Raw genomic sequence first — 12,322 nt, forward strand, 5'->3', positions numbered from 1 at the left:
TTGTTGTTTTTCTTCCCCCCCCCCCCCCCCAGCAGACAGCAGTAGCAGTAGCAAACGCAACATGTGCTGCCCTAGTTCAGGCCCAGCATCCCCCTCTTCTCCCCTTTGTCTCCTTTCCCCTGGAGGAGCCCAGCTGGCGAGAGGAGGGAATTAGCCAGCCCTGAGCTACCGGCACCTCCCCGGGGCCCCTAATCCAGGCGCTGGCAGCCGGCTGCCTCCTTTCCTCCGACGGCCCGTGGCCACAGGTCCGTGGGGACGGAGCCCTGGATGCGGCTGGCGGCAGAGCTGGGGGGACGGGGCGGGCGGGGGGACGGGGGCTCCCCGGGGGCAGAGCGAAGCTGTGCCGGCAGCAGGGCGGGCGGCGGAGGTGGCTTAAATTGGGAACATGAGGCTTTGTTGCAGCCACGGAGAGAGACCGGTTCATGGTCGGGGGAATGAAGCCTGAGAAAAGTTTATGTAAAAATCAGGGGCTCATCGCCTGTGTTTGAGGTTTGTGCTCGGCCAGGGTTGGAGCAGTTAGTTGAGCACAAAGACCTCGAGCATCTTAGAAGCGCGGTTGCTTGCCGAGAGCTGGGATGCCTTTCGGGAGCAGGAGGAAGGGCGTTCTCGGTGTCCAGTGTTGCTCCGGAGCAGGAGGTTTAGTTAGAGAGGAGCACGGGCAAGGGGAGCGGGCGCCCGACCCATGCATCCCAGAAAACAGGCAGCCCCGTCGTGCTGGAAAAGTTGTTCGGTGTGTGATTGTGTGGTTTAGTTTGTCCAAGGTAGCTCTGCTCTCTCTTTTCCTGGGATGAAAAAGGTGGTCTTTGCCAAAGCAAACGGTGCCAGAGGAGCTAGCCTCTTGCGGTGGTGATATCCTCATTAGCCCAGCCTTTCTTTGAGAGCTACTCCGCTGTACATGTGCTCTTCCCTGCCTGGTGACTCTGTAGTTGGCAGGCACGAGGAGTGCGCGTGTGGCAGCCTACATGCACAGTTGGGGATTTTTTTATTGGTTTGTTTTAGTAAGAGCTGAAGTAGGAACATTAAATGTTTTATAAGGACAACGTATCTGGAGAACCGGTTCCTTTTTTGAATCTCCAAATGTATATGTGGTCAGCGCCTTCCCTCATTTACATTAATTTTATTTTTGCTTCATTCTGTGGTTCAGTTTTATATCGGACTAGTGGCATTTTTGCTTCACTCAACATCTCCGCATTTATTGGAATTAGGATATTTGAACTCGCTCTCTTCTGTTTCTTGTTAACAATTCTGTTTATGAAAGCTGCCAACATTTTATGTATTTTTCCTAAAATGACTGTTTTGCTGCTGGAGTTAGTGCTGTGTTTCTTTATGGTAATATCAAATTATAAAATATTTTCCAAAGCCTCATATTGAGCAAAGGAAATAGTTATTAAAACAGAGGCTGGGCCATTGTTGGTTTATCCTGAAGTTGGTTGTTTTGTGATGTCTTGAGATCTCCAGTGGTGATTTTCTGGGCTTTTTAAGCTTGTTTGTTTTTATACCAAGCAGGCAACATTACCTTTCATATGAATGAATGTGGTAATGGTGCAGATCTCTTCTCTGATTTTCTTCAGCTGTCTCAAATCTGATGCTTTTATTTCACCTAGATGTTCGACCGCTTTTGAGCAGCCTTTCATTCTGTTACAGTTTTGAGACAGAACTGAAGGATTTTATTTAATGGAGACATTGCTTAAAATCATCTTGACGTAGCATTTAAAAAGACCCACAAAATCACAGGTGATCACTTAACACGGTAGCTTTTTGAAATGTTTGTATTGCTTCGTTGCACATTGTGTTTTGCTTTCTTTATTCATTGTTTATTGCTTTACAGTACAGTGAGCAGGTGTTAAACCTGCTAAAGAAAAATTCTTTTTATTAATACTATATGTTGGCATATTTGTGAATTATGTGTGCAAATATATTTTTATTTCTCCTTCTCAAACCGCCTTTGAAATTCAAGAGATATTTTTTTTTAGTTGATTTTTTTTTTAAATGATGTAGTAGCAGAAGCCCATAGTGTTTGTTGAGAGCTTTGTCCTTATTTCACAGATGCACTGGGAATTGTTTTTAATCTCCTTTCTGCTTTCCCATTACAGATGGTGATGACGACCCACAACTCTCCTGGGTGGCTTCATCTCCCTCCAGCAAAGATGTTGCATCACCCACTCAGATGATAGGAGATGGGTGTGATCTCGGCATCGGGGAGGAGGAAGGGGGGACTGGCCTGCCGTATCCCTGTCAGTTTTGTGATAAGTCCTTCATTCGCCTGAGCTACCTTAAAAGGCACGAGCAGATCCACAGTGACAAACTACCTTTCAAATGCACCTACTGTAGCCGGCTTTTTAAGCACAAGAGAAGTAGGGATCGCCACATAAAGCTTCACACAGGGGATAAAAAGTACCATTGCCATGAATGCGAGGCTGCGTTCTCTCGCAGCGACCACCTCAAAATTCACCTGAAAACCCACAGCTCCAGCAAACCGTTCAAGTGTACTGTATGTAAACGTGGGTTTTCATCTACCAGCTCATTGCAGAGTCACATGCAAGCTCATAAAAAGAACAAGGAACATATGGCAAAGACTGAGAAAGAGGTGAAGAAGGATGATTTTATGTGTGATTACTGTGAAGAGACATTCAGTCAGACTGAAGATTTGGAGAAGCACGTAATGACACGCCACCCACAGCTTTCCGAGAAGGCAGATTTGCAGTGTATTCATTGCCCTGAAGTATTTGCAGACGAAAACTCGCTGCTCACACACATTCATCAAGCCCATGCCAACAAAAAACACAAGTGCCCTATGTGCCCGGAGCAGTTTTCTTCAGTGGAGGAAGTCTATTGCCACTTAGACAGCCACAGACAACCTGACTCCAGCAATCACAGCATCAGCCCTGACCCAGTCTTGGGGAGCGTGGCATCCATGAGCAGCGCAACGCCCGACTCCAGCGCATCGGTGGAAAGAGGTTCCACCCCAGATTCGACCTTAAAGCCTTTGAGAGGACAGAAGAAAATCAGGTCTGTGGACAGAGAGGAAGGCCAGAACTGGTCTAAAGTTACTTACAGCTGCCCGTACTGCTCGAAGCGTGACTTCAACAGCCTTGCTGTTCTGGAGATCCACCTGAAGACCATTCATGCAGACAAACCTCAGCAAAGCCACACGTGCCAGATCTGCCTTGATTCCATGCCTACACTGTACAACTTGAATGAACACGTGAGAAAGGTGCACAAAAACCATGCCTATCCCATGATGCAGTTTAGCAACATTTCTGCCTTTCATTGTAACTACTGCCCGGAGATGTTTGCAGATATTAATAGCTTACAAGAACACATCCGTATTACTCACTGCGGCCCAAATGCTACCCCTCAAGATGGCAACAACGCTTTCTTCTGTAACCAGTGCTCCATGGGCTTTCTGACCGAAGCAACCTTGACTGAGCATATTCAGCAGACTCACTGCAATGTAGGAAATTCAAAATTGGATTCCCCTGTCATTCAGCCAACACAGTCTTTTATGGAAGTTTATTCATGCCCTTATTGCACAAACTCCCCCATTTTTGGCTCCATCCTGAAGCTTACAAAGCATATTAAAGAAAACCACAAGAACATTCCTCTGGCACACAATAAGAAGTCAAAAGCAGAGCAGAGTCCAGTTTCTTCTGATGTTGAAGTCTCTTCCCCTAAAAGGCAACGGCTGTCTGCAAGCGTAAACTCAGTGTCTAATGGTGAATACCCATGTAATCAGTGTGATCTAAAGTTCTCAAATTTTGAAAGTTTTCAAACCCATTTAAAGTTGCATTTGGAGTTGCTGTTGAGGAAACAGTCTTGCCCTCAGTGTAAAGAAGACTTTGATTCCCAGGAGTCTCTTCTGCAACATCTCACTGTACATTACATGACAACTTCAACTCATTATGTATGTGAGAGCTGCGACAAACAGTTTTCTTCGGTGGATGATTTGCAGAAGCATTTGTTGGACATGCATACTTTTGTGTTGTATCACTGCACCCTTTGCCAAGAAGTTTTTGATTCCAAGGTATCTATCCAAGTGCATCTGGCAGTCAAGCATAGCAATGAGAAGAAGATGTATCGTTGCACAGCCTGTAACTGGGATTTTAGGAAGGAGGTGGATCTCCAGATCCATGTGAAGCATAGTCACTTGGGGAATCCGTCGAAGTCTCACAAATGCATCTTCTGTGGTGAGACCTTTAGCACAGAGGTAGAACTGCAGTGCCACATCACAACTCACAGCAAAAAATACAACTGCAAATTTTGTAGCAAAGCTTTTCATGCCATCATCTTGCTTGAAAAGCACTTGCGGGAAAAACATTGTGTTTTTGATGCTAGCGCTGAAAATGGTACAGCTAATGGCATGACCCCAACAAATAAGAAGACAGAAGGGGCAGATATCCAGAACATGTTAATGAAGAATCCAGATACTTCCAACAGTCACGAAGCCAGTGAGGACGATGTAGATGCTTCTGAGCCCATGTATGGCTGTGACATTTGTGGGGCTGCCTACACTATGGAGGTCCTCTTGCAGAACCATCGTTTGAGGGATCATAACATCAGGCCTGGGGAGGATGATTGTTCTAGGAAGAAAGCAGAATTCATCAAAGGTAGCCACAAGTGTAATATCTGCTCAAGGACCTTTTTCTCAGAAAATGGCCTGAGAGAGCACATGCAGACCCATCGAGGCCCAGCTAAGCACTACATGTGCCCCATCTGTGGGGAGCGCTTCCCATCACTCCTGACCCTGACGGAGCACAAAGTCACTCACAGCAAGAGTTTGGATACAGGGACATGTCGGATCTGCAAAATGCCGCTGCAGAGTGAAGAGGAATTTATCGAGCACTGCCAGATGCATCCAGATCTCAGAAACTCCCTCACTGGGTTTCGCTGTGTTGTCTGCATGCAGACGGTCACCTCTACCCTTGAGCTGAAAATCCATGGGACGTTCCATATGCAGAAATTGGCAGGAAATTCTGCAACCTCGTCGCCCAATGGCCAGGCCTTGCAAAAACTCTACAAGTGTGCGTTGTGCTTGAAGGAGTTCCGGAATAAGCAGGACTTGGTAAAGTTGGATGTGAATGGCCTTCCCTATGGCCTCTGTGCTGGATGCATGACCAGGAGCACCAATGGACAGTCTTCGGGCTTGACTCCACAGGAGGTGAATGAGAGACCGTGTGGCAGTCTGCGGTGTCCAGAGTGTAGTGTCAAATTTGAAAGTGCTGAAGACCTAGAGAGCCACATTCAGGTAGACCACCGAGACCTGACGCCTGAGACTAGTGGCCAAAGAAAAGGTACCCAGACGTCCCCTGTTCCCAGAGTAAGTATAGCTGAACTTTAAAATGTTTGAGGGATAAAATATAGACCTGCAATGTGACTGAGAACTGATCTGATGTTATTTTTTTTTAAACTGTCTTTTTATAAAATTACTTGTGCCACTATAAAAAACAACAAAACAGAAGGAAAGGTAGAGTAATAGACATAGAAAAGTTTGATGTTGCTCAGCCTTGCAGGCTCCTTGATTCCCAGCAGCAGCACATCAGATTTTTTACCATAAAACTGCCTTAGATTTACCAACAGAGAGCTGAGACACTTGAATGGTGGGGATTGAGTTTGTCCATGAATTCTGACGCTACTGAACTGGCGGATCTGGAAAAGCTGGGGCATTTCCATGAAAAAGGGAGATACTGAGTACTCAAAAAATAATAATCTGATCTGTCATACTTGAGGAATGAGATTATTTCTTACCAGGGAACTAAACATGAACAGGAGGATAAAGGAACTTTTGAGGAAAAATGTAATGAATTCCACCCTACGCCCCAAATTCTCACATTAAACAAATTTCTGTGCTAAAGAGCTTGTCCTTACAGATGATTGTCAGAGTGAATGTTGTGAGGCTACTTGGATGTCTGTGTCCATATACGAGTGCTTGTCTGTGCCTGTGTGTGTGTATGATTTTAAAAGTGATTTAAAAAGGATCTGCTTCATGGCCCCCCTGTAAGATAAGTAGTGTTCTTAGCAAATCTGGAGATTGTTGTCTAATGCAGGTTTCATATAAGTGTGCCCTTCTTTAAGTTTGCAGATAGCTTGCTTTACCATTTCCTAGCTTACAAGATACTTGGGAACATGCAGATCCAAGTAAGGTTTCAGAAGCCTACTCAGGAGATTAATATCATTTGCAGTTTATAGTCTTTTAAAATTACTTGTTGATGTTTTGGTTCAAGAATGGGCCAAGTCAGTCCTTCCTCTGTCAGGAACAGATGGAATGAGAAGTAGGTTTTGGAAATCTTCTCAGGAGACCAACAGCAGACACATCTGAGTATTGATATCATCTGACATTTTTAATTAAACATGATGGGGTGAGATTTTCAAAAGTATCTAAGGAAATTAGGCACCCAACTCCTAATGAATAATTCCAGCCATGGATGCCTGTTTATGTCAATCTGCTAATTAAAGCACCCACAAACACATCTTATTGCATTAAAGAACCTGAAAATACTATTCAACTAGAACACCAGAGGCTCAGGAATTAAGAGAAGACCCTAAGTAAGTCCTGAGGACACAGGCTGAGATGCCTCAAATAGAGGTGGTGCAGGCTGTGTCCCCAGCGGGACTTGTTAGCTCCGGGGTGTGCGGGGCAACAGCGTCTGGCTGAGCCAGGCTGTGCGTGGCCAGCTCAGAGCATGGCACTGCCTGTCCCTGCACCCGCTGGCCTCAGAAAAAAATGTCTTTTTTTCTTTTTTAGTAAAACAAGTGGATATTGTTCCCTCTGGGAGTGGTGAATGTGTGACTAAACCTCCAGGCACACACACCAAATTCTGCAGAAGAATGAGGAATGGAGATATCCTTCCTTTGATGTGACACCTTTTGGGAGTTTGGCTGGGGCTCTGGCTAGGTCATTCTCCTTCCTCCTCCTCAGGCCTTTATTTCCTTCTAAATTCTTTAAAACACCTCTGTTCTCTTAGGTAGGACTAATTCTTACTTCATATGGCTGTGCCTTTAGCCTGAAGTATTACCTTTTCTTTCCTATCGACTATCAGAAGCAGAATACATTGCCATTTTCTGCTCTTATTTCTTGCTTTAACTCTTCCTTTTCAGTGACAGCTTCCATACTTGTTATCTCAGGGGAGAGTTTTAAGTTCTTCAATAAGGTAAATGCTTTAAATTTCATCCCATGAGGAAAGGTCTTAGTTCCTTTGCAGAAGATAATGAAAAATCAGCATTTGTGATGATGGCAAATGGTACCTTCAACAGGTGTCTAAGGCCTGGACATATGCTAATATCGTAGACCTTTATGGTATGCATCCCAGGAATAGATATATTGTTATTAGGAATAATTCATTATCTTACCCTTCATTATAGGTACAAGACCTGAATTCTGATATCAATTCACGTGGAAACTGTTGGTGTTTCACTTAGGTTTCTCAAGGCAATGAGTGCCCTTTGTGCCTACCTAGCACAGGGGTTTTCAAAGAATTACACTGTCTTTCAAATGGTGATAAATGCCTGTATTTCAAGAATAGCGTTTACTTAACTTTATTGCCTTCACAGCAAAGCTAAGCAAGTTGACCACAATCTCTCTTGTCATCTTGTTAGCATGCTGCGCACAGGTAAAATACCGTTTTGCTGGAGCAATCTTACATGCACAATGCAGGTAGAGTAATCTGCAGATGTCCAGACAAGAGCGGCTTCTCTCCAATTCTTTTTTAAACACCTTATTGATTTTTCTTTCTTAAACAGAAAAGCAGTTGAAGATTAGGACAAGGTACAGTCAGAAAGAAAATATAGGGATGGGCATATACTTCAGGGTAAATAAGAATAAGCAGAATGAAATCCAAGCAAATGGAAAAGGTGACGATGATGTACAAAATACCTAACTTTGAATATTGGAAATCGCTCTGCCAGCCGTTATGCTCCTTGGATTGAAGAAGAGAGTGTGGAAGCCTAGAGGAATTTCAGAAAAAAAACTTAAATGAAGATTTAACCCCAAAGTGGAAGGAAGGAGGAAAATAAATATTAGCTCTTGATTAATAAAAAGGGAAAATAGTGGGAGGAAAAAAAGATAGACCAGGAGAAAAAAAATCATTCCGTATTTATGTTCATGTATGTATGCACAAGGATATAGCACCACAAAGGCAGTATGAATATTTTGTTATATTTTGTTTGGCTTTTTTATTATTGAATTTTTGGAAGTTTTGTTCTGAAAATCAGTTGGAGAGAGCTAGATGAGGATCAAAAAGAACCCAGAATTGCTTGGCAATGTGTTTGTTTGGGGTTTTTTTTAGTATCTGTAAGAATGAAAGAGAAAGCACATAACCATTGAAAAGGCTGCTGTGTTCTGTTTTCCGCACTTACGTTTTAGTATGACAAACAATCAGGAAGAAATATCTATGAATTTATCACCTGTGTTTCTAGGGAATCTAACTAGGATCCAATCATGATGGTCAACAAAGGTAGTTTTCCAGACGGAAAAAGTTTTTGCCTCTTTACATGGAAACATCTGCATCAGAGGATTTGTATTAGGAGATTTTAAGTGAAGTCCATGGTCTCCTGTATGGAACATCACTAAGAGGAATAAACAAAATATACCTTTTTAGTAAAAGGTTGCTCTAACATCAATTTGTGTTTCATTTTTAGAGTTAGTTCTACATGAGCTATTCTTTTTGGATAGGACTAAGAGGATTTTTTTAGTTGAAAATCACAAGTGGAGGTACCATTCCAGTATCTGGCACATGTATAGCTCAAGGACGTTTTTTATTCTATTATGATCGCATCAGAGGTGATGCTTTAATTTTTCTGAATATATTTCTGTGTGTAGGAGCTTCAGTTTTGAATACATTTCATTGATTCCTTTTAACATGTCTTCTAGAGGAATGTGCATGTCTTGAGAAACATGACTAGTTGTTTAGTATTGAGATTTCTCATTGCTTCTTGTAATACCGGAAACAGCCGCGTTTCAGGCTGCTCTTTCTCTTACAATGAACTTACCCTTATTTTGTGCCATACTTCTCATGAACAATGCTTGTTTAACGTTGACAATGGCAAATGCTTAGACTTCAATTAAACTTCTGTCTTGAATGGTATTACTATATTTAGCCCACCTAGGTTATTTGGACTGAAGAAGCAAAGGAGGTGGCATAGAAAGTTGGAAGAATGAACCCTATTGTGCTCCTTTATTCAGTTCCTTTTCTCCTGCATACTTTCTTGGACTCAATTCCTTCTCTTTGTTCTCCCCCACACCCCTTCTCTTCCCTTGTAAATCCACTTGAATGGAGGAATATTTTCTTTGTAGAACAGGAAACCATTTCCAGATTTAAAGGAGGACAGTCTGGAAAACCCATGGGAACAATAGTTACTTCAGAAAAGAAGCCAGAACCCTCTGTTAATACTACTACGTTGTGCCAAGATTAGAATTAAATATCTTGACTTAACGGAGGTTGAGCTCTCAGCTGAAGGCCTGCTCATCTGGTCTCTTATGTCACCTAGGATGCCATCACCTAGACTCTGTTAGCTCCTCAGAGTCTGGGCACCTTTGTCGTCACCACATGCCAAGACAAAACTTTAAAAAGAGATAAGCGACCCATTAATAATGTTTGTGAAGCCATGATACCCACAAAAACGGTAGTAGGTCATCATATTTGTTGCCACAAATAACACAAACTTGCATTAGATCTAGTGCTCCCCATTTACTGAGAATGGAAGTCTGGTTTTGTGGCATTCTTTTAAAGAGAATTATTAATGAGCCAAAAATTCAGCTTGTCCGTCTCTTGCATATACATTTAAGTGCTACTCTAGCGATAGTTATTTCGTGGCCCGTATGAGGCTGTTTATTAACCTCCCTCCCTCCCTATCAAGCGGCGTAGCCTATCATAAGAGCCATCGCCAGAGTTAAGCTGTTCTTTTGCTTGTGTGTGTCTCAGCTGAGGCTAAAGATAATACTCAGAGGAAGTCTGAAATCTGCCGTCTTCTCTGAGGGGTGGTCACGCCAAGCGGAGTGTTTTAGAAGTTTGTGAAATGGTGTGGAGGAGTTCGCACTGGGTCTGTGGATAAACAAAGACATCCTGTCTCCAGATCTGTTAGTAAGTAGCTTTCAGAAGCACCGAAATCAATTAAAAAAAATGAATCATTTGTCTGTGTTTAATATAACTTTAAAGGTTTGAAATAGAGTTGAGCTGAAATATTGTCCTTCTTAGCTAGTTACTTAGGGAACCCTCATAACAGAGATAAGTGTTGAACAAGGCACAGAACTTAGTCAGCTTTGAAGTTTTAAAGAAGAGGAAGGTTTCAAGTTTTAAATGTGACCACATGAATTGTTCACCGCCCAATCCCATTTTTCTTTTCCAAGGGTGTTTTGTGTTTTGTTTTGTTTTTAAAGTTAGGAGCCCTCAGCATGTGTGTGCCAGTGTGTTTGAGAGGACATGTGTACGTATGTGTGCTGTGCTTGTCTGCCAGAATAGATTCCCAAGAAAGATTGCTGCAGAAATCCAGCTGCTTTTCCATTAACAGCCTTGATTTCCGAATGGACTCCAGGAGGATACTTTCTTGAGCTGCCTAGGGATAACTAGCCAATCCAAACTATTTCCTTTTATATGGTTGGCTGTGTCAGGTTTCGGCCAATGGAGTATAGCACTCTTCCCATTATCATGTTAATCACCCATTGTTATTTTAGCCTAGAAAGCCTTGCCTATGTGCAAACACATACTGTGTACAGAATTCATGGAATATGCATAACATCCATAGACCGGTGCATTTGTTATTATGGTATTACAGCCTGTTCATTAACCTCCAGCAGGCTAACTTGTTGCCACTGATGACATGGGAAGTAGTTAAGAAGCTCTTGGCAGCACCTAATTTGTTCTTTCCTCAGCAGGTGCTCGAGGAAATTGGATCCCATGCACAGAGGGGGTGACAGCAACTCCTCTGTTTAACTCAAAACTTCTGACTTATTATTGCTGTCCTAAAAATGGGATTTGATGTGTAGGTGTGGGGCGGAGGTCGTACGAAAAAATAATGTGCATCTAAAAGTGCACAAAAAATACCCGCAAAATATTTTGCTTCAAAAAAGTTAAGAGGGTGCTGTTTACTGAATTGGGCTTCTCAGTGCTAATGGCTTGGGACTCGCATCCATTCCTCGGCTAAACGAGGTTGTGACCAGCACGCAGAGATTTCACGTACATTCTGCTGCCATCCACTCTAGCCATAAGGATACGGACCGCGTGCTCGTGCTTGTGCCTGGTAGCAAGTGTTGCAGTAAGAGTTATTCTCTAGGAAGAAGTAGGCACAAAAGGCCCAATTTTTCTAAATTGCACGCCAAAAGATGTCTATTTAGATAGCATATTCCCATGCAGTAATTGAGCATGCACATTAGACGAAAGCACTGTACTCCTGCTTTGGGAAATAAGAGTTTTTGCAAGCGTACAAAAGCTTAGCATTACTGTTTTATTTTTTTCCCTAACTTGGATATCTAACTTGTCAACATGCCTTTTAATTTCTACAAATGATTTCTTGGATTTTTTCCTGTCATGTTGCACAAGTACACGCACCACTGTCAATCTGACTCCAAACCCCATTTTCCCTATTTGAATAAATGGTTCATGTAATTGCCTCTTCGCACTATCTCCTGACTTCTGCAGCTAAGCCTCCCTGGTATGACTTTGAGACAGAGAAAATACACAACCGATTGTGCTAGGAAACCATTCTTTGTGGTAATGCAGTTTTTCCAAGACTTCTGGTGGGACACCCTTACAAAATGTATTTTTTCCTTTTGTCCTTCACTTCCCCAGGTAACTATAGGTGTTTTGTCTACTGTACTTTAACTAAAGATGGAATTTTTTGAGAAAGTTAATCTTTTTCTGAAAACAGCGTTACCTTTCAGTGTCTTTTATTTCACTGCAGGAATTTTTACTGCAATGGGTTAAATGACATGAGCGATCTGATTATGGCTCAAGTCCTCAAATCAGATTTTCAACTACTATCATTCAAATTTTTTTAAGTTGAAATCAAAAATTCTCCTAAAGCAGGCTGTTAATTAGAGATTGTATTTACGGTTCCAGAAAACGCCAGCCCAACTTGGTGTCTTGTTGGGGATATATGAGCATAAAAAGCCTTGGTGGAGGAAAGTTGAAGCACATAACATGCTATATTCATGATCACACTTGCCTTATGCTACAGTGCAGTTTTCTCTAATCTCTTTTTGGTTATTAAACAGAAAAAGACCTATCAATGCATCAAGTGCCAGATGACCTTTGAGAATGAGAGAGAGATACAAATCCATGTCGCTAACCATATGATTGGTAAGACATTCTTTAAACTAGGCCACTCATCG

General features: G+C 42.5%; 1 protein-coding gene across 6 annotated transcripts in view; it reads left to right on the forward strand.

Moving 5' to 3' along the window:
- Positions 1-12,322, forward strand: part of ZNF423 (zinc finger protein 423) — a 274,882-nt gene that overhangs the window by 173,552 nt on the left and 89,008 nt on the right. For 5 of the 6 annotated variants that reach the window (XM_054198169.1, XM_054198167.1, XM_054198168.1 and 2 more), the window contains 2 exons: positions 2,094-5,317; positions 12,206-12,290. In XM_054198169.1, coding sequence (XP_054054144.1) covers positions 2,094-5,317; positions 12,206-12,290 — 3,309 coding nt within the window. The remainder of the gene's footprint in view (positions 1-2,093; positions 5,318-12,205; positions 12,291-12,322) is intronic. The other variant, XR_008465899.1, reaches the window with a different exon arrangement.

This window comes from Rissa tridactyla, chromosome 4, assembly GCF_028500815.1.
Source record: "Rissa tridactyla isolate bRisTri1 chromosome 4, bRisTri1.patW.cur.20221130, whole genome shotgun sequence".
NCBI lineage: Eukaryota > Metazoa > Chordata > Aves > Charadriiformes > Laridae > Rissa > Rissa tridactyla.